The sequence below is a fragment of the Panthera pardus genome, unplaced genomic scaffold (assembly GCF_024362965.1).
Source record: "Panthera pardus isolate Hobbes unplaced genomic scaffold, ASM2436296v1 HiC_scaffold_13, whole genome shotgun sequence".
NCBI lineage: Eukaryota > Metazoa > Chordata > Mammalia > Carnivora > Felidae > Panthera > Panthera pardus.
The window spans coordinates 31,897,858-31,920,598 of record NW_026526688.1 but is presented as its reverse complement, the minus strand read 5'-3'; the positions used below and the strand labels follow the sequence as shown (position 1 = coordinate 31,920,598).

General features: G+C 40.3%; 1 protein-coding gene across 2 annotated transcripts; it reads left to right on the top strand.

The window, feature by feature from the left end:
• Nucleotides 1-431: 431 nt before the first annotated feature.
• Nucleotides 432-22,241, top strand: BNIP3L (BCL2 interacting protein 3 like). Of its 2 annotated transcripts, none has more exons than XM_019466896.2 (6): nucleotides 432-633; nucleotides 7,552-7,735; nucleotides 12,307-12,379; nucleotides 17,182-17,285; nucleotides 17,417-17,566; nucleotides 19,458-22,241. In XM_019466896.2, exons 1-6 carry the CDS (start codon nucleotides 534-536, stop codon nucleotides 19,504-19,506), a joined length of 660 nt encoding a protein of 219 aa, XP_019322441.1. In that variant the 5' UTR covers nucleotides 432-533; the 3' UTR covers nucleotides 19,507-22,241. The 2 variants fall into 2 exon arrangements, with proteins under 2 accessions (XP_019322441.1, XP_019322442.1); XM_019466897.2 differs by lacking the exon at nucleotides 432-633 and adding an exon at nucleotides 6,684-6,799.
• The last annotated feature ends 500 nt before the right edge of the window (nucleotides 22,242-22,741 follow it).

The following is a 22,741-nucleotide window of genomic DNA, read 5'->3' as shown; positions in this document are numbered from 1 at the left end:
ATTTAGAGTGTTAATATATCGCCAACTTTGTTTTAGGTTTTAAGACAGGGAGGCACCTGGGTTTTTGCTTCCTTTGTGTCACCATGATACCTATTACAGAAGTGAGCCTTTATACTGAAATGTTCGGGGGACTGGCTAAAACAATGTTGATCCTGTAGGTGTGGGAGATTTGGGTGCCAGCACATGAGCACCTCACACTTCCTCATTACACATTTCTCTCTAACCTCTAGCTCGGTTCCAGCCGCATCAGTCACTCCATCAGGCCAGTACAAATGACACGCAAGAATTCATTCCAGGGGCGCGAGTCAGCGTGACTCCCGCGTCTCCAGATCCGGAGCTCGCCTAGGAACGCCCCCTCCCCGCCCCTTCGCTTGTTGTGTTGTCATCACGTGGCCCTAGCGGACCCTGACGTCAGGGGCGGGGGAGGGGCTGCGCAGGCGCAGAAAAGGGGGCGGGGGACTCGGCTTGTTGTGTTGCTGCCCGAGAACCAGAGACGGTCCTGCTTCGGCCGCGGGTCTTCCAGCCGCCCGACAATGTCGTCTCATTTAGTAGAACAGCCGCCGCCCCCCCACAACAACAACAACAACTGCGAGGAGGGTGAACAGCCGTTGGCCCCGACAGCCGGCCTCAACAGTGAGTGTTGGGCCGGCGGGCTCGGTGAAGAGGATGGGGGAGGAGGAGCTGCTCTGGCCGCGGCCGCCAGCTCCGCGCGGAGGGCGGGAGGAGAAGGCAGCCCATTGGCCCCGGCTGAGGATGTGCGGGTGACTGACAGCTCCCGTCACCTGTCAGGGCGAGTTGCTCCTGTCTTCCTCTAGCCCTGTCTCCCCTCCCTCCTGGGGTCTTGGGTGGGGAGCTGCTTGGGTTCGCATTCGGGGAGGGCCGATGGGTGGGAGGAGAAGGGGGGCGAGCCGATCCCACCTGTGGTGGGCCCCCGAGCGGAGCCAATCGGGGCGCGGGGGGCGGGCCTTGGGGCGCGGTGAGGGCGGGGTGGGCGGAGCGGGCGGCGGAGGGGACGTGGGCAGGGATGGGGACGTGCAGCGGGGACGCCGGGGGATGGACGCGGGCGGCGGGCCGAGGGGAGGGGGCGGCCGGCAGACGCGTGGGAGGTCAGGTGTGCAGCGGGGCTCGGGCCTGGCCCGGCGGACCTCCCCTCTCTGGGTCGGCCTTCCCCCAAGGCTTGGAATGTGAGCCCCTTGGTTCCCTTCCTTTGTTACCACAGGCTGGCCAGGAAAATTATTTGGCAATTTAGTGGTTACTTGTATCGCGCGTGTTGGGGAGTGGGGGGTGTGAGGAGGCTATGCTACTTTTTTTTTTTTCTGAGATTTTTTTTTTTTTTCTTTTAGAGTTGGCCCAAGTGAGTTTTTTGTTTTGTTTTTGAAACGATGGAGTTGTGTGCCCTGAAAACCTCTTGTGACCGGCCTCTTTAAACCCGAGATTGCATAAATCTTGGAGTCTGGGGCAATAAATGTTCAGAAACGGGCTTAAAACCACACTGATGCAGTCGGGCGCTTGGAAGTCCATGTGCAGTATTGAGTTATGAGCAACTCCAGTTGCTTATCCAGACATTGCGGTGCTCAGACATCTTGTCCTAAGATTGTTCCTAGCTGTCTTTAAAGCTCAGAGTCTTGGAAAGGTTCTTGCCTAACCTTTCTTTCCACAATTGATCTCATAAAAGAGGTAGTTGGGACAGTTAGCATATGGCCTGATGAAATCATTTAAAAATCATTTGGATGCTTAAATGACACTTCAAGGCATTGCAATCTCTTTCATAAGAGGGAGGTGTTCCAACATGGCCTGAAAATTATTTTAGGGAAAAGAATTCCTGTCCCCGCAAGATGGGGATAGAATTTTCTTATTTTAAGATGTTTTCATTGCTTATTGCTCCTGTTCCATCTTTTGATGGATGAATTTCTGAAAGGTGGAGTTTTTAAAACTTATAAGTGTCTTATGTTCTGGACTGTAAGATTATATATTATTTCCCACAGTAAGGATTAATTTATGTGTCTTTAAACGTTATTCGTTTCATGTGTTAATGTGCATTTTAAGCACTACTTAACTTGTTTTTAGCACACTCTTAGAAGCATGGGATTTCAGAATAGGAAGACTTTAGAGATAACTGCCTCTGTTTACTGGTAAAGGAGCAGGGTGAGAGTAAAAGTGTGTTGTCCAAGTTCACAGCAGGCTAGGACTTAGAGCTGAGATTTCTACTTTCAAATGATCTAGTGCTCCTTTCAGGACACGTCAGTGGCCCAGAATGCCCTGGTTATGTGTGTTTACTATTCTCTCAGTATGTTATCCTGCCTTATGAGCAGAAGTGACCTGCCTAGCCAGCTAGCTCTTTTTGGTGTACTCTTTCTTCATTGTACTCCCTCTTATCCTGCAGCGCTTACGACTTGGCCAGTTGGTTAGTATGCATGCATGATTTCACAGAAAAAAAGACATTTTAGTTTTCCTTTGACCAGCTAGCAAAAACAACAAAGGGGGTTGAGTTGTATGTGATGGTTTACCTCTGTGTCTGGAAGACCCTATGCGGTATTTGATGTTTTGGGACAGTCCGTTGCTGCTGCGTTCGTATTAGCTCTTAACAGAAGTAGAACTTTCAGTCTGTGTGTGATATCCAAATGGTGCTTTGGGAAATCTGCTAGATAGCAAGTATTTTATTTGGGGTAGGGTGAGCTTTGAAAAGTTACTGAAAAGCTTTTAGGCAGTGCCATATTTAATGACTCCCCTCTTGCCTTTTATTCTGTTTGTTTTTTCAGTTCATTATACAACAGTGGTTCAAACCAAACAAGAAGCCTTCCTGATTCCTTCAAATGATTTTTGGGCACTGGGCAAAACAACTTATTCAGACATCTAATACCACCCAAATTGTTGATAAGTTGAAGTTCTTTGTTGGGTAAAGTTGCACCACTGTCAAACACAGAAGATGAACTCGTTGTACAGATTATCTGTGGCTTGTGATTTTTATCTTAAGTTCAGGAATCAAAACAGAGTTTTAACAGCAAATTATTGAAATATTTGAAGTAATGAAAGCTTTCTCTGACTTTTTTTTTTTTTTTTTTTTAGTTTACCATTGTAGGGGAACAGTTCATCTTCCTTACAAATTAATGGACAAATATACAGAATACTGGCAAAGTTAAAATGATGTTTTTCCAGTTTCCAGTCTCAGTTCTAGTCTTAAGAATACTGTCAAGTTACTTAATATTTGTATAGGACATTTATGTTATATAATAATTTTTGTTGTTTAATGTAGGAAGTACAGCCTTTTTTTTTTTTTTTTTTTCTTTTTAAACATCTTCAACCATGATGCACTTGTTTCCCCAGTATGGCCAGAGAGCTTTTGAGTCTATGGCATGTGAAACTTCACTGCTTCACGATACTATTCTTGAATATATTAGTAACTGGTGTGTAAGTACTCCTTCGTGCAAAATGATTTTTTTTTTTTTTTTAGAAGAATATCAGTGACTGTTCTTGGTCTGCATTCCAGCATCAAGTGCTTGAAATAAAATAAAGGCTTGGAGGAAAGAACATAAGACATGATGAAATGTATCTCTGCTGGTTAGGATGAAAGTTACACATGGGACCTTGGAAAGTTGGGGGGAAAAATGAGAAATACTCTTCCTCCTTCTCTCCCTTCCTGTGCCCTGCAGCTCTCCCACTCCCCTTCTTGCAAGAGGATTGAACTAGTAATTATAAAACTAGAAAGAGTATATACAGCATACAGTCATGAATATAATCACAATTACTGAACCAGCCTTCATGATGTACTAGATTAGAAAATATAGAAGCATGAATCTCTTAGCAGTTCTGAATCTCTTAGCAATTCTCAAAGATTTGAGAAAATATCTCATGTATGGTGTATATGTACAGTCTGGCATAAGAACACTTTTCAGTTTGTAAGTAGACTTAATATAACAGAGAGAGCCTGCCAGTTTTTTTTTGTTTTTTTGTTTTTTTTAAAGCTTGATTTTTAGGAAGAGAATTCACTGAGATTTTTTTCTACTTTGTATTGCTTGGACAGCACAATCCTCATATCTTGTTTCCTTTCCAAGTAGAAAGGGACTTTATGAGGATTGGTAGAGTTAGAACATCAAGAAATTCTGAAGCTGTAAATCAAGAATGAACGAGGTAACGAAAAGCATGTGTAGTCCATCTATTGAGAAAGACGGGTTTACTTTTTTCCCATTTTACTCAAAAAATAAAGCTGATAGGTAGCCTTTTAATATCTGTGTGCATAGGTGTTTCTGCAGTACAGTTTATTTCCATAGATGATATATCTGGAGAATTGTTGAGTTAGGGAAAGTCTACCTTTTTAGGTGTCTTAATGCATATTGTCAAATTACACTCTATTGAAGACCTGATTGTAATAACATCATATTAGAAACAATTTCGGTTATCATTAACCATCGACATTGGATAATGGCTAAAGTATGGTATATCTTTATGAGATGCAAAGCAGTTGTTTAAAAGAATGAGGTAAGGTAATATGCATTGATGGTGAAAGATATCTACAAACTGTTAGGTAAAAAACACTTTTTACAGAAAAATATGTATAGTATGATTCAATTTTTTTGTAAAGACAAAAGCAAAAAGCACAACTATCGAAAAGCTCTGGAAGTTTACATTATGAACTTTTTAAAAGTGGTTTTATTTGGGAGTAGAAATAGGAGATTGGGAAGAAAGGTATTTTTACTTTATGTATGTTTATTTTCAAGAAACACATTTTTGCATTAAAAAGTGTTTCTTAAAAGATACAGAGTATAATTACAATATTAGCTAACACATACCATGTACTAATGATTTTCCTTATTTTTCTCAGTACTTTATTCATGTTGTCTTCGTGCACCCCTCTGAGGTAGATATAATTTTTATCCCCATTTTACAGGTGAGAAAACTAGTAAGGGATTAAGTAACCTGTTTGGGGTGTAACAGCTGTTAAGTGTTAGAACGGGAGTCTGGCTTCAGTCTGTGCTCTTAACCACGGATATTAATATATGCCCCAAATTTTTGTCTGCCTTAAGTGGAAATGCCTTCAGTTATGCTGGGTGTGAAGCCAGTTACAGAAATCACTTTTACCAAGCTTTTCCAGGTGTGTCTTCTCAAGTTCGTAGATTATGATTGCTTACCTATTTTTAATGCTGGAAGTAGAACCTAGACATTGGTTTGGAAGTCCTTCAAAAAGGTGAGGTGTGGAAAACCTGATATTGTTACAGCTGGTTTTCTCTTTGATCAGCTACTTGAAGTGAACATTAATTGTATTTTAGGGAAGACTGGCTTCCACAGAGATCCATCGGGAACTCCTGGTTCCTTACTTCTTCTACCAGAGCAGCTCAGGTCTTTTGTTTGTGTTGTTTATACATTAGGCTTCAGTACAAGAAGAACTGATTCTGTTGGTTTAAAGTAAGTTTGAAATTGTAGAAAACAATAGGAGTAGGAAAAAAACTTATCATATACCTCTTTGTTTTTCTGTCTCTCCAGTTAAAATACTTTGCAGAGCTCTAAATTTAGGGATGCTTTTGGCATGTTTCTTCTACACTCCAGAGGCACTCCAAGGATTTAGTTAAATTACCTTTAGTGTTCAGTCTGTCTTAGCTTTGTTAGTCGAATTTGTTAATCCATTTTGAACTCTACCTAGTCTGTCCATTTTTGTTTCTGTATAGAATGAGGTCGCGGGGACGTCCTGCAACCGTGTTGTTTGGCAGTAGAGTCCCAAAGATTTGGTTGTGGTTATTGGGCTGTGACCCCCACTGGGACTGCCGTGGAGGGAAAGGGAGGAAAGGGTAACTTCATTTTTATTCAGCAAACACGGTTCTAAGTACTGGACAAGGACAAACTCGTTTATCTAGCAGATAGCTGAATATCTCCCACTTACTAGGCACTTCACCCGTGTTCCTCTAGTTAATCCTCAGAGCAGCTCTGAGGTAGGGTCTGTGCTTTTATATCTGTTTTGCAAATGAGAATACTGAAGCTGAGAAATACGGGCTGAGAGCAGGCGGTGGAGTCTGATTTCCAGGCAGGTCGCCTTTGAGCTGTTCCTTCATAGAAGGATGATGTGTTCACTTTGGATCTAGAATAGTCCTCACTTCATTAATAGTCCGTTTGAGGGTTTGAGCCTGTTTTGGTGATTACTTGTGATTTACTGATGGAAGACTGTTCAGCCACAGAACGCTTAACACTTATGCTGGGAGTTTAGAGAGATGGCCCTACCAGCCTGCTTCATTATATTTTCTAAAACAAAATATGCGGGGCACCTGGGTGACTCAGTCGGTTAAGCGTCCGACTTCGGCTCAGATCACGATCTCGCGGTTCGTGAGTTCGAGCCCCATGCCGGGCTCTGTGCTGACAGCCTGGAGCCTGTTTCAGATTCTGTGTCTCCCTCTCTCTGCTCCTCCCCCGTTCATGCTCTGTCTCTCTCTGTCTCAAAAATAAGTAAAATAAATTTTAAAAATAAAAAATAAATAAAATAAATAAAAAAATATGCAAAGTATGAAGCAAATCCATCACTATCTCTTTTTGTTGTGAAGTTGGCCTGTTGGCTACTGCTGCCAATTCTTATTAAAATTAAAGCATCTTAATGTGTCGGCAAACTCATGGAGCCAGTAAATATTTTCAAGAGCTGTCCAGATTACCGAGGCCACATCCCCTTTCCCGTGGCTCCACCCCCTTTGACTGTTTGCCTGAGAAAACCTCAGTGTCTCCTGTGCAGATGCACAGTAGTTTCTCCCCTAAAACCAACAAGGCTTAATGAAACCCTAGAAAGTAGGAGCTCGTGGGAGAGAAGAAAAGTCAAGTCCACAAGGTACGGTTAGTACATAGAGAAAGGGAATAGAAAGGGGTGAGGTACAGAGGAAAGGAAGAAACTAATCGGTGGCATGGAGACGAGCTTTTTCAGAATTCTTAGTGTTACCACCTGATTTAATTAAGAGCTGGATGCGTTCGTTCATTTTGCACATGTGTACACAAATTGAAACTTACGATTGGAGTTAAGTTCTCTGGGAGCTTCTCAATTGTTTATACTAATTAAGATAGTTGTTGACTTATTTAGATGACTTTCATGAAGTTTCTAAGCCATGTGTTTATTTTATCTGTGGGGAGGGCACAACTAAATAGCTGAAGTAGACTTTGGGGAAAAATATGTGTTACATTAAATACATCTATAACTAAAATATTGAAGATAAGTAGGCTGTCTTGTAATAAAGTAGCCATTTATTTTTTGGAAAGCAATCTCAGAGTTTTCAGAGGAGTGCTTATTGTATATAAACTAAGCTTTAACTAGAGAGAAAATTGGCCGAAAAACACATTTTCTAAGATACTAGTGGTTAGAGTTCCAGCTTCTTCTAAATTGGTTGATTGCATGAGCTACTTCAGGAACAAGAACTATACACATTTTTAGACTTCTGTTGCTCCTTATTTATTGTCTTCAGAGTACTTCTACGTTTGCTTTAAGGCAAGACCGAATTCTTATCGGAATTCACCACATTCGCATCTGTGTGCACATGACAGAGTTTGGTTCTGCTGTGGTTAACTTAAGCTATCTGACTCGTCCAACAGGTTCCTGGGTGGAGCTCCCTATGAACAGCAGCAATGGCAATGATAATGGCAACGGGAAAAATGGGGGGCTAGAACACGTACCTTCCTCATCCTCTATCCACAATGGAGACATGGAAAAGATTCTTTTGGACGCACAACACGAATCAGGACAGAGTAGTTCAAGAGCCAGTTCTCACTGTGACAGGTAAGTGAGATCCATGATTTGGTAGAATTCGGAAAACAGACGGGTTACAAGGTTAATTCCCATTAGAAGAAATAAATTTGCTTTCGTCTTCATTTGACAAAATATGACTCCTGATTTATTGCAGCATGTGAATTTAAATCAGAGAGCTAATTGACAAATAGTTGAGTCCCTAGTGTTTTCCCCTAGATTAAATCAGTTTCTTTACTCAGAGTGTATCATTTTTTGGTATTTATCGGTTTAAAAGTCAAGGGCATAAATGTTTACTTGTAGAATGAATCCCACTTTTTCCCATTTTCCTTTGTGTCCCTGTTTCAGAGATCACATTCTGCCAGTCACCTCTTCTATGTCTGTCCCCCCTTCTAGCTTGTGAGTCTCCGAAGATCAGGGGTCATGTTTCATCTCCGTGGTACCCTTGATAGTCATGGTGCTGGTGTGTGGTAACACTCCGTAAATGTTTCTGAGTCCTAGGAACTGCAGTTGATGCAAGTTACGGCAGAATTTGCAGGGTGGAAACACTGACCACCGGCTCTCAAGATAGTTAATTTGGGAGGCCATTCTGTTTCTTCAGAGGAACTTTTATTTTAGACCTCATATTTCTATATTTAACTCGGGAAAAGTAATTCCACTGATGAAGAACTGCTTATGGTGAAAGAGTAAGGGCACGGTGATTGAGTTGAATGAAACCAAGTTGTTTGTTTGCTTTTCAGTGTAAGCGTCATTTTTTTTTCCCCCGGGGGACGCGGTATTAAATGACATGGTGATCTACCTAACACCTCCTGGTCTGTGACGGCCATACGTTAGCATTACGGGATACTGGACGATGTGGTTAACTAAGAGTTAACTGATATTATCCACGGAGAAAATGCAAACGCACGAGGAAAAGGCTAAGGAAACACTTAAAAATGGGTACTAAAAATAAAAGTGATTATCTCTAAGGGATGGAATTATGGATATTTTTCTTCTTCTGAACATTTTTGTACTTTGTGTAAAATGTATATATAGCACATTTTATATATCAGAAAAAGTTTAAAAGGAGAAACAGGAGTTCAGTCACGTTTGAAGTTCCTGCCTGTCTTATGATCCACCGATGTCACCAAGGTAGCAGAGGACTGGGTTGCTGGCTCTGGCCCACCGCGCACCCCCGCCTCTGCCTCTGTCCCTGTACTTCCCAGGAGCCTCGTTAGAAGCAGAGCAGATGGCTCTTTGCTGAGCAGCTTGCCACTGATTCCAGTAGCAACAGCATTCGTCTGTCTTTCAGAATGAAGTTTCTATTACGCTGCATTTATATTATGGGACTCGTTATGCGTTTCTGAAGTTTTCTGCTTGTTCTAGGCTTGTTTCTAAGGCTTTTCTGCATTCAAGTACATGACCCTTGATGATTGGCATCAATGTGTCCCTTAACCTGTTCACTTGCTGTGGTCATTGAGCAGAGAAGAAGTCCCTTGCTTGCTTTTCTGGTCAACTTCTTTCACTTGTGGTTGTAGTTATACTTGTGATTGGACATGAATTTACTTTCTCACGATCATGTTCAAGTTAGGTCTTTAAACATGTGAAGTGAGGCGTGGCGCATGCCTTCGAGCACTTTCCTGTCCCTCAGCTTGTGTGCCTTTACGCGCTGGGTTCCTGGTCATCTTTCAGAGAAGGCCTACAGCTCGAGCTCAGTAATACTCTCCCCTGCTATATAACACATTTTAACGTTCAGAAATGTCTTCAAAATTCGGGTCATTTGAATTGCCATGCATCCCTATATTTGAAGTCATTGAGAAGTGTTTCTTATAGATGGAGAAATTCTAGGATTCTTGGATATTAGTCTCAAAGCTAATTTATGTATACAGTGACCCTTGAACAACGTGAGTCTGAACTGCACAGTCATGTGACTGCTTTTCGATACAGTCCAATACTGTAAATGTGTTTTTTTCTTCCTTGTGATTATCTTTAACATGTTTTTCCTCTAGCTTACTTTATTGTAAAAATACACTAGACAATACATATAACATACAGGATATGTGTCAGTTGACTATGTTATCCGTAAGGCTTCTGGTCAAAAGTAGGTTATTAGCGATTAAGTTTTGGGGGAGTCAAAAGTTATACACAGGTTTTTAACTTTGTGGGGTGGCCTCAGCACCCTGTATTGTTCAAGGACCAACTGAACTTGGAATTTAAAAATTATCCCACAGATACATTTTTGTCACTGTGGCGGTTGTAAGAAGATAACCCCCCTGTGTTTTATATCGCGTTTCACCCTATTGCGGGAGTTCTCAGCCTACACACCAGACATGCCTAGGGAGCTTTTAAAAATACCAGTGCACAGACCCCATCCCTAGAGATTCTCATTCCGTTGTGAGGGGTGGGGTAGAGACAGGATATTTTAAAAGCTCCCCAGCTAATTCTGTCATGAGCCAGAATTGAAGCTCTAATGCATTTCACATTGTTAGGAGGAGTAAACCGTTGACCAGTGAAACATTGAGTATTTTCCTAAGTGGGATTGGTTCCAACGATAAAGAAGAGTGTAGAAGGAGAGAAGTGCTCCTGTAGGGTTCTTGACTGTGTCATTCTACTGCGTTGACCTGCTTATGGCTATGGAAGGCTCGCCCTTAACTGGATCTCTGGCTGTGAACTCAATGGTGTTGGAGCATAAGGACAGTAAACTGAGGACAAGAGTGCCTCCTACCTGGTTCCTGTGCTGTAGCCTGAGATTCCTAGTTTAAGACCAAAATTTTCTAAATACACTAAAATGTTTGTGCGGTACAGAATCCGCTTTTCTCTCTTGCCGTCCCTATTTAGGACTCTCTTGTGTCAATGATAATAGTCTGAGGCTCCTAGGCCGAATCAGTCTGACAGATTTCAGGTGAACTTATTTTTGAGTGTGTCTCACCATCATTTCTATATGTTAACATTCTACACGTGCTCTTGGTATCTTGAACAGTTAATATCTAGGCCTTTGAACAAGTCAGGCCTGAGCGTTTTCATCCATACTTCAGTTTAGATTTGGGAGGTGGGGGCGGGGTGTATAGTGGAAAATCTAGTGACCTGTTGTGTTGTACTTGATCTTAGCCGAAAGGCCGAGAAGCAACAACCTGCCGTGGTTACACAAGGAATCGCTGACAAAACTAAGAATAGAACTTAGCATGTTGTGTTCATCTATTGTATCAAGATAGTTTGCAGTCACGTGTTTTGTCGAAAAGTTTATCTGTAAATTTTTGTTTTGGGGAATATTGTACTTTTCATTAAAGTTCCATATTCATATATGAGCTTCAGTAATTCACTCTGAGATATCTCAAAGCAAATATTTCTGAAACAAGTAGAATAGTGGTTCTGAAACTCTTTGGTCCCAGTACTCCTTTACAGCCCTAAAAATTATTAGGATCCCCAAAAGTCCTTGGATTATGTGGGTTATATATTTCAACATTTAACTGTATTAGAAATTAAAACAGAAAGTTTCAAAATACGCACTCATTCAACAATAATAAACCCTTTGCATTTCAATGTAAGTAGCTTTTTAAAATGAAAAGCAACTTTTTCATAACCAAAAAAATTAGTGAGAATTAGTAGCATTGTTTTACATTTTTGCAAATCTCTTTAATATCTGGCTTTAATAGAAAACAGCTGGATTCTCCTCTGCTTTTGCACTGGGTCTGTTGTCATAAAACACATCATGTAGCCTTTGGAAAGTTTCACGATACACGGAGTAAGAATGACAGACATGACAGAATAAGAATGACAAAGGCAAATAAATCGTAACAGTATCGCAAACACAATTTTAAACTTGAAAACCCTTTGAAAGAGTGCCAGAGGAGGTGTTCGAGAAGACGTGACCGCAGATTGACCCTGAAGCTGGACTTGGGCAACTGGAGGCTCCCCAGCCCCTCTCCTGACCTTGGAATGTGCCTACCTTCCCAGCTCTCAGAAGCTGCCTGAGGAATACAGCTTTGAGACAGAAATGTGGTGTTGAGACTGTTTGAACGGCATATGTGACTAGACCCAGTTAAGGCTTCTGTATGAACTTTTAAGATGTGGCAGGCTGATGGCGATCTGATGTGCTCGACTTACTGTCACCCCAAGACAAGCCTCATCTGTAAGTTCCCTCTCTCTTTAAAGCCGTCACCTACCGATGTGGGGTGGCCTGCCTCTTTTGCTCTCTTCGCCGTCCCATTTGGGGGCCGGTTTCAGATTATACCCAGGAAGCTCCTCAGGAGGCTGGGAACCAACTAGGCTCTGAAAACTGCTTTCACATGTTGAGACTTGCTGGTGTTGAATTATTTAATGAGGAAAGAGTTTTGAGCAAAAGAATCCCAAACCAGCTTTCTGAATTTGTAGATCATCGTACCTTTATTGGAAAAAGAGTAAAAGTAAGGAAATTTATCATTGCAAAGAAATTCATCACCACCACACAAAATTCCAGAACATTTTGGAAACAAGAGTGCTTGATTTCAGAAAAGATAATACTTTTTGATTTGCGGCTTTTTCAAAACCAATTCTACTGTAACTTTCAGTTTTCTAATTTCCAGTGGAGGTTAATTTACTTGGCAAAATGAGAACTAAAATTAATGGCTAAATTCTTTCTCTTCTAGCCCTTCCCCACAAGAAGATGGGCAGATTATGTTTGATGTGGAGATGCACACCAGCAGGGACCATAGCTCTCAGGTGTGTGTGCGTGTGTTCGTTGTTCTGATGTACAGTAAACAATTAGGAAAAATGTGAACCTCTAGATAAGTGTGTTTTGCTAAAATATATTGAAGAATAAGAAGACTTTAAAAAGTACTTGGAAGCTGTTTTAAGTTATTCAGTTTCTGGTTGTATAATTTGGTTAGGATGATACAGCCCTTGTACTTCTCTACAGCTGAGAATTTGGGGTCCTATCACCCTAAAAGAATTGGAAAATTCTTTTTTTTAAATTTTTTTTAAGTGTCTATTTATTTTTGAAGGAAAGAGAGAGAGACAGAGTGTGAGTGGGGGAGGGGCAGAGAGAGAGGGAGACACAGAATCCGAAGCAGGCTCCAGGCCCTGAGCTGTCAGCACAGAGCTCGACACGGGGCTCAAACTCACGGACCGTGAGATCATGACCCGAGCCGAAGTCGGACGCTCAACTGACTGAGCCAGCCAGGTACCCCCAGAATTGGAAAATTCTTATTTATGATGTATCATTCTGTATTCTGGGCTAGTTTCTTGAGTTTATAAATGGAAAACTGAGGAGTTTTATGTAAGGTCACAAAATGAATGAAAAGGAAAGCTGTAGAACCAGGTATGAAAACTTTTTCTGCATCTGAAATCAAAGCAGTGACTTTTGAAGTGAATACAACAGCTAGAGAGAGAATTCATCTAAATTTTGCAGGGTTCATTAAATTAAAGAAGATAAGAATAGTTCACTAGGAATTGATGTTTTAGTAAAATCAACGGATATAGTATTGAAAGCTTACAAGGGTTTATATTATAAAACTTACGATGAGTAAATACTTGTTGTTCGTGATTTAGAATGTTCATAGCCAGCCCTTAACTTTCACCGAAAAGGGTCAGTGCAAATTCGTGAGGACAGGAACTGTTGTCTTGCTCTCCTGTGTTAGGTGTTTGCAGAGTGTTTGATGGAGGTTTGTTTAAATGGATTCTGACAGAAACTTTGTTTTGTGGGGTTATCACTTTACAATGTCCTAAACCCCTTTGCACTAGAAACATTTTATATGGTATGTTGGATGCACCCAGTATTTTCTGTTTCCGAAGGCTGCACAATTTCTCCCTGCTTTGCCTATATTCTATTTGTGCTGTCCTGAAACCTCTCAGATCTGTGGATTGAATACAAATTTATATTATGATGAGCTTTATCTTATAGAGAAGGTTATAGTAGCAAGGCTCTCACATAGGAAGCTGTTCTGACTGTAGTTGTTGAATTGCTGGCTTACGTATGTCCAGTTTGCCATGTGGATGTGCTATAACTAATGAAGAAGAAAATATATAGTTTCCGTGGTAAAGTGGACTAAGGAATCCCAAGACAGAGAAGTGAAATTAATTCTTTGTTGTAGTCTTTCCTGAGGAAGATATCCTCAATCCATATTGTCTTTCGTACGGACAGATTGAAAATCTAGATTAGCCTTTTCCAGAATGTGTTTCGAGAAACAGTTGCTCAATGGGAAGCTCCATAAAATAATCCTGAAGGCAAGTTAAGTGGAAATAATACAGCCCCTGTGCTCCCTCCCCCTCCCATCCCAGTATCTATAGCACATAGTAGTACCTTAAAGGCTCTGACAACTCCTGCAGTAAAAGAATCTGTTTATTTAAACCAAGTGTTTTCCAAGTTAATTTGATCTTAGACCTCCCTCCCCCTTCACACATACTTCCCCCCACCCCCCCACCCCCGAATAAGCTCCCTAACCACCTAATGAAACATTTTGATAGGTGCTCTCCTGGTTCATGGAGTGGCAGTGTACAATTAGCCTTCACTGATAATTGAATTCAAATGGAATTCTAGAGCTGACTGCATCCATCCTAGAATTCCAAAGGAATTTGTGAAATTTAGGAAAGATAATGAAAATCTTTTGGCTTCTGTGTCGGATTATGGTCGTATTGCTAGTGTGGTTCCTATTCAGAAACAGGTACCTAAAGGAACATTGAAGTAAGACTTTTAATAAGACATCAGTAGGTATGATTTACTTAAGCTTTCAAAAAGCCTTTTTCATTGCTTTTTTAAAATTGAAGAAACGATCATTTAAAAATGAGTAACTTTAGGGCTTGGGAGGACGCATTTTATATTTGTGAATGAGAAGCAAGTTTAGGGTTAGCAAACAGAAGCAGTTACCACAGGACTGTTATGGTACTTGATTTTATTGAACATTTTTATATATGTCTATACGAGGAATGTATGACATTTTCAGCCTTTTCTAGGAGAAAGGAAAGACACTGATAGATATATTCTTGGTGCTAAATTTATTCCTAAAAAAAGTTTTTCCCACTTTCGATGTTCTCAGTCCAGTGAAAGAGGTGATGTTAGCCCTGAGAACAAATGGGGAAAGTGAGACTTTGTCTTCGAGAAGTTACTTATCTAAGATCACAAAGCCAATACACAATAGAGCCAGGATTGAAACCAGGGCTGTCTGGGCCTGCTCCTTCTACTGTAATAAGTCCTTGCAGGGGATTGATTTCAGGAGAGCTCATAAGGTCATGAGAATGAACTAAAACATGCCTGCTAAGTTATGCTGTGAAGAAGCCTAAGGGGTAATGCATTTAAGAAAAGGATCATTCAGACTATACTTTTATGACCATAGTCCTCAAGAGTCTTGTTTTATAGTAGAAAATTGACTGTAAATGGTCTCTTGAAGTCATGATGCAGACTGAAGATGTCCTCCCTTCTCTCTCTTGTAAAACTGTGGTTTATCTGCCCAGGGACCCCACTGTATGCAGTTTAATAGTCACATGTAGAGAACTTGAGTGGCCCAAGGAAGGAAAATGTAAGTGATTTGAAGGTGAGGGACTTCCGCATGAGAACAGGCTAAAATGATGAGAATTTTTTTAGATGTGGGTGTAGAGAGAGGATAATTCAGTTTAAAAGCACAAATCGTATTAATTAGATTAAGTACATTTTTACCATATTCTGGAATTCCAAGGATTAGAAGGTAATTTAAAACCTGAAACTGGCAAATTTAACAATAAAAGGGAAGCACACGGTGGTAGTAAACGAGGATAGCATGAGATTCTTGGTTCTTAAGGTAAGCAGTCTAAACTGATTTGGGCAATTTGTATTTTGTTGTTGTTTATTTGTTTTTTACTAGTAGTCTAAAAACTTTGCTTCACTCAACTGAGAGAAAATGACATCAGCTTCGAAAAAATTAGAGCGTAAAATCTTACCACATTTTCATTCTCTTGGAAAGTAGGAAATACTGATCTGTTCACAAATTTAAATATAAATCTTCGAGCAGTTTTAAGGAGAGACATGTGAGACCAGAGTCAGAAACTGGAAGCAGAATGTTGTGCAGTGTTGCATATAGCCAGATATTGTGGGTACACAAACTGGTCTCTAAGTAAATTGTAACCGTTTATTGTTTTTGATTTAGGATGTTTTCAGATTTATTTCACAAAGAGCCAACTCATGATTCTGAGTAATCTCAACACCCAGTGGAAAAAGCTTAATCCTAAAGGCTACATTGTGTCATTCAGCGGAATTTGCTAAATCCAGCAGAACTAAATAAGAATGGTACTACCAGAGTAGCAGAAATCCACAGGGATTTTACTTCCGGTTCAATCGTCTCTAGATGCAGGTAGCCCATTTTATTCTGAAACCACCTTACTGGGGCACCTGTTTCAAAAAGAACTAGCCTGTCAGAGAGAATCACGTTGATCTATTAAGTTCTGCATTTCATTGCTGTCTGCGAAAAGAATAAAGCTTTGGCCAAAGAATGACTCCTATTCAAGCAAAGTAACAAATCAAAATAGTTTGCTCTGAGACCCTTTGGTTTGAGGTCCTAGCATCCATTCTGTAAAGCTGAGTGAACATTGCTGTTCATTTTTAGGAATATCTCCTAAAAATTCCTGTGGCTTCTTTTGCATGTTCTTGGCCTGAAACTATAGGCTATAGTTAGCAAGAGCAAAGACTTCTTTCTCATTTATCTGATGGAAAAATGTCGAATTCTAAGTCAGTAGCAAATAAATGAGTCCAAGAAACTTTTGGTGTAAGTACTTTTGAATAAACCTTGGGAAATGTTTAGTGATTTGTCTAAAAAATATATAATCTCCTTCCAGGAAATAAAACCTAATGCTTATGAGTGGGGGCTGTAGAAGACCGTTTGCCCAGGTTGAAATACTGGCCCCGCCTCTTACTGATTACGGAACCTTAGGCAGTTACTGAATTTATGTCTTCATTTCCTCATCTGTAAAATGGAATGTCAGTAATTCCTGTTTTTGTAGGGTTGTTGCAAGGTAAAGATTAATGCATGTGAAGTGCTTAGAATGATGCTGGTATTTTGATGAATGATTAATAAATATTATTATTTACTTCTTCATCACTTCTCCCACTGATTTCTTCCCTCATCACTTTAATTGGTTTGTATATACATTTGGATATGTTGTCTTTTAGTTTTAATAATGAAAAATTTTAAGTGCGTACAAAAGTGAAGAGAATGTTGCAGTGGGCCTGTGAAGAAACATTGCCCAGATTCAACAGTTATTAATGGTTTCTGCACTGTACCTAGCATGATAGCCCCAAGTGCGCTTTTTTGAGGTTCACATCCTCTGCTTAGATAGAACCGCAGTGAGGCCCGCTCAGGTTCTTTTTAAGATCTCGAATGCTGTGATCTCAGATCATTTTGTCAGCCTGTTTAGAAAGCTGTCACGTTTCTTCCATGAAAATTGCCCAGGCACAACCTTAGGATCTTCATATATTTGCTGTCTAGATTTGTCTTTTGTGGTAGGAAGAATCGGTCTTCCTTTGTTTTTCTTTTTAAAGTTGTAATTCTTCTTTACAGTCAGAAGAAGAGGTTGCAGAAGGAGAGAAAGAAGTTGATGCTTTGAAGAAAAGTGTAGACTGGGTGTCTGACTGGTCCAGTAGACCCGAAAACATTCCACCTAAGTGAGTTCTTGCCCGTGTCTCCTCTGGACACGGGGGAGGTGTGAACTACCAGCGTGCGGTGGACCTACTCATTTCCAAGGTGTTCTCAGCAAGTGCATTTCTGACCCCTTCCTCTGCCTTTCTTTCCCCAGGGAGTTCCACTTCAGACACCCCAAACGCTCCGTTTCCTTAAGCATGAGGAAAAGCGGGGCCATGAAGAAAGGGGGTATCTTCTCCGCAGAATTTCTTAAAGTGTTCATTCCATCTCTCTTCCTCTCTCATGTTTTGGCTTTGGGGCTAGGGTAAGTACTGGTGAACTCCCAGCGTGTTTTCCATTTCTTTTACCCTCCTATTTTATTTCCAGATGTAAGAAACATGGTTGAGACCGTTTGTATCGTTCCCCTTTTAATGTTTGAGTGCAGATAGGGTGAGCTTAAAAGAACTGTTGAAGCCGATACGTTATTGGTACATTGGTAAGCATTTTTAATAGCGGAGTTTTGTTTTTCTTATTTGAAAGTAAGTAGTTCGTGTTAGTCCTGTAGTGATAATTTTTAAGTGGGCTCTTCTGTGTCTGATTTTTCCTTTTGGGTTTTGTGGTTTATAAATTATTCAAGATTAGCTAAGCTTTAAAGTAAACTAACCTTTAGTGTATAAATTTGGGGCTGATGTGAACATTTTTTTTCCCCCAGATGGGAAAATACACCGTTTTACTGAATAGTCTTTGAGTGAAACTGGTAGGTTGGTGGGGGTCCTGTATTTTTCTTCCTGTAGCATTTTCATTGACTCTTCTAAAATTGACCCCATGTTTACCTGTAGCTGATTGATTTTTCAGTCTTTTAAATTCTTTTTTTCTTTTTTTTTTGATCGAACAGTTGAGGAAATCTATTTTTTTGGAGGATTTTAGGAGTTAAACACTAGCTGTTAGTTTCTTTCTTTTTTTAAGGTCTGTTATTCTCTTTAAGCATGTACAAGGAGTCATTTTCTCTATATAATATGCAAAAGAGATATCCCTTATCTTGCCTTTAAGGAGCTCAGCATATGGGAGAGTATTTACAGTCACAAACATGGAAACATATACGTGACTTTCCCATAGACTCCTTTTGTCTTTCTGGGTGCTTGATCTGTTTTTGTGATGGCAAAGACCATGATGGCAGACAGCGGAATGGAAGGTGTTTGTGCGGAAGAAAGTGTGTGAGTGTCGTATGGGGTTGCTGTGAGGGCAGACTGGGTAGGACTTTAAATTCCCTTTCAGTATAGGGGCGCGTGGGTGGCCCAGTCTGTTAAGCTTCCGACATCGGCTTGGGTCATGATTTCGCGGTTTATGAGTTCGAGCCCTGCATCGGGCTCTGTGCTGACAGCTCAGAGCCTGGAACCCACTTTGGATTCTGTGTCTCCGTTTCTCTCTGCTCCCCTGCTCACCTTCTGCCTCTCTCTCTCTCTTTCAAAAATATAAACATTCAAAAAAAATTTTTTTTTAATTCCCTTTTAGTATTGACTGCAGAGTAGTTCATTTGCTCTCAGGGAGTTGGTTTTTGTACCTTGTGCGGGCTCTTTCTTTCATGAGTCTTCAGATTCTCTCTCTTGCTGGAATAAGTGTGTTATTATCGATGAATGTAGAAAAAAGGATTTGAGAAAGTTGGTTGGTTTTATTACACTGGGAGGGGTGGGACTAAATTCCTATTTTCCTTAACTTCCTTTCCGCTTACGTTACTTAATGGTAAAATGCTTGCTTGGCATGGGAAAGCAACATTAGGCCTGATCCTGAAGAGTTAAATGGTTCGTAAGAGCCCACTGTAAGGCACTGGCAGCTTTGTGATTTGGCTCATTACCGTATGTCGTATCTCAAATATCAATAGACCTCTGTCCGCAGTAAGGGAACATCTCAAAGGAAGTTTGTGCTTTGTTCTTTGGGGAATCTGTTCTCTCTGGTTTTACTTTTGTCTGATTGCTGCCCCTGTGCTGTCCAGTCCTGCCTAATGAGTAAACATAATTATATAAAACCAGTTTGGCTGGCTGCTGACTAGTTTTAAGTAAGTCAGCAGTGATTTCAGGATGATAGGGAACTGTGCACTGACACCTTTTAGCCTTCTACGAGAATTGAAACATTTAGTTTTTAAGTACAGTTCAGCCTGTGGAAAGCTGGTATACACCTGTTGAAGCCGATGAAACGTGACACACTCTGTTTCCTTTCAGCATCTATATTGGAAAGCGACTGAGCACACCTTCTGCCAGCACCTACTGAAGGAAAGAAAAGCCCCTGGACAAGCGTGTGACCTGTGAAGTGGTGTATTGTCACAATAGTTTATTTGAACTTGAGACCATTGTAAGCATGACCCAACCTACCACCCTATTTTTACATATCCAAGTTCCAGTAACTCTCAAATCCAGTATTTTATTCAAACTCTGTTGAGGCATTTTACTAACCTCATTCCCTTTTTGGCCTGTAAGACACTTTAGAATTTCCTAACAGAGTTTACTGTTATTTAGAAATTTGCAAGGGCTTCTTTTCCGCAAATGCCACCAGCAGATTATAATTTTGTCAACAATGCTATCGTCTCCTTTTAGTGCTACCAGACTTAGACCTGCATCATTCGTGGTATAAATTTTGCTCTTGCAAGATAACTACCATCTCTCTCTTTTCAAATGAGATCAGGTTAGCAAATGATATGACAGCTTTGTTGTTTTGTTTTTTTCAAGACAAAGGCAAGCTTCCCTAAGCTTGAATTTATAGTTATTAAAAAAGAAAACAAACAAACAAAAAAAACCAAGACACACAAAAAAAAATATCCTGGGCAATAAAAAATTATTTTAAACAAGCTTTGGAGCCACTTTTTGTCTAAACAGCCTCCTTAATGGCGCCTTTTAATTTGTAGGAGGCCAGCTACATAAACGATGGGTATGACATAGAATCAGAACTAAAGCACATGAGTGTATTTTAATACTAGGATGTCGTAATGCTGTCTTTTCTATGGTGTAGAATCTCTATTACTCATAAGGAACGTCTCAGGCCTACCTAGAAATAGATGAAATTGCTTTGGGGATTTGTGTGTGTTTGGTATTTTTATGTTTATTAGCTTTAGCTGCATGTGAATTTTTCATGACTTTTAAGTTCTTCTGTTGTTGTTGTTTTTTTCCTAAGAGGAGGCTTTGGAACGAGTTCCAATTTGTGGTACAAATACGGGCTTCTTGTTTTAGGAAGCACCACTTACACTCTGAAGCCTTTAAACTGTGAAGGTAATTGTTTCGGAGTGATTCCAAGCACTCGCACAGCTTTGAAAACCAGACGTGGGTTGTGGGGACAGTTGACAAAGTTCTAAAAAGATGGTGTTTGTTTTCTTCGGATCTTTCCCTCTCACCTGTCCAGCCTTCCCACGGTGGTCCCTGCAATTGGGCAGGCGCTGGCGGTTTTCTCCTCCCGTAGCCGTCTTCAGTTGTGAACTCCTGAAGTTCCAGGGCACTCGGCAACAGTGATCGGCTTGTGTGTGTTTGTGCATTTGGGTTTGTTTGTTTCTAAAATGTGAAGCTTTAGGACCAAATTGTTAGAAAGCATCAGGACCCCCAGTTATTGCAAGTAGATTTCTTGGATTTTTGGAACACCTGGCATGACTCTGAAGGATACTATTATATGTTTTATATATAAATTGCTGTTTATGATGTAGACATGACTATTGACTATTTAGAGGACCATTGGTAATCTTAAAACTGGCGATCTCTTCATTAAATCAAGTGCATCAGATCGCCTGGGATAAGAGCAGTGACAATAATAGATTTGCCAGTCTGCAGAAACTATCTAACTCTGTTCTCTTTCACATCAGATTTTGTAAACTGGATGTGTTGTAGTGGAAAATAACCTACAGATTAAACAAAACAATAATATTTCTGGCTATCTTCAAGAATATAGCAGGTTATCTTTGAGAAAGATGATATATCCAAAATAGTTTTCTGAATTATTTTATGTTTTCTTTCGAGCGGTTGATGTCTGAATAATTTTGGATATCTTTTTATTATACTTTGTTTCTAGCTTATTCTTAAACCTGGTAACACTTGATTTGCCTTCTATAACCTATTTATTTCAAGTGTTCATATTTGAATTTGTTTTGGAAAGTGAATCTGACGGCCCACTGATTTTGAAAAGCCTGCCTAAAACTGGAAAGGCCGATCAAGTTGCAAGAACTAAAGAGTTGGACCGCTGTAATATACAGCTTGTATTACAATCCGTATCATGGGAGGGAAAAGTAAAATTATACAAAAAGTAAGAGCAACTTTTTTATAGGCAACACATTGCCCTCTTTTGAAACTCAGTAGCAATCCTATCAGTAGTGTGGTTGAACTTGGGTATGTTTATGATTTTCTTCAACATCGGACATAAATTTAGTTCTTTTTTCTTAAAATATCTGTGAAATTTTGGACTATTACTTAAAACATGAATACATGATCACAGTAGAACTTATCATAAGATACAGTCATGCAGTATTTATTGACAGCCCTAACATATGGAATACATGTTGATGCTCCCACCCAGATTTATGTCAAACAGAAACAGATTGCGTGATTAGAAAGGAGACTTCAACATGTAACAGTTGACGTTTTAAGAATAATGTTTTAAAAGCTTTACGCCTGTTTACAGTTTGGGGGACGAAAAGGCAGGCTTCATCTTTCTTGATTGATGAAAGCTGGCTAAAAATATTCGTAGATGGAATCACGAGCAAAACTGCACAAACCTGCACATTAAAAAGTGCAACAAGTTACTTTGCAGCAAAAGTATTTACTGTTGTAAAAAGTGAAAACTGAACACTTAGCCAGTGGGATGAATTTTTAAGTGAACCAGTTGTTGAAATTATTGGAATTAACTGAGCCAAAGTGATTATGCATTCTTCATCTATTTAGTTAGCACTTTGTATCATTATATACAGTTTACAATACATGTATAACTTGTAGCTATAAACATTTCGTGCCATTAAAGCTCTCACAAAACTTCTTCTGTCAGCATATCGTTTTATGTCATGTGTGTTGCCTGGGAGTTCAGAGAGGAGGCCTTCTGTGTGCACAGAAGTTTTCCGCCATTGAGCTCCTTGAATACTAGGGTGCCGAGTTCACAGGGACGAATGCTCTTCCTGCCCTCCTGAGTTCCCTCCTCTTGGGGGGACCGTCACCACACAGATGAAATTATTTATCAGAGATGTGTATAAGAAGTAGAAGGGGACCAAAGCAATTTACAACTTTTGTTCTGCCAGAGAGCATCAGGATATTATTCACAGAAGAGGTGATATGTTGAAAGATGAGTGAGTGTTCAGTGCAAAAGAGAATCAAAAGCATGCCTATAAAGGAATGGCAGAAACTGACATGTGAAAATCTATCCTAGGGACACCTGGGTGGCTCAGTCGGTTAAGCGTCCAGCTCTTGGCTTTGGCTCAGGTCATGATCTCACAGTTTCAGGAGTTCAAGCCCCACATCAGACCCTGCATTGACCGTGCGGG

Coding starts and splice junctions, on each gene's coding strand:
- BNIP3L (XM_019466896.2), top strand. CDS start 534: ATGTCGTCTCATTTAGTAGAACAGCCGCCGCCCCCCCACAACAACAAC. Junction 634..7,551: donor CCCGACAGCCGGCCTCAACA/GTGAGTGTTGGG, acceptor CTCGTCCAACAG/GTTCCTGGGTGGAGCTCCCT. Junction 7,736..12,306: donor GCCAGTTCTCACTGTGACAG/GTAAGTGAGATC, acceptor TTTCTCTTCTAG/CCCTTCCCCACAAGAAGATG.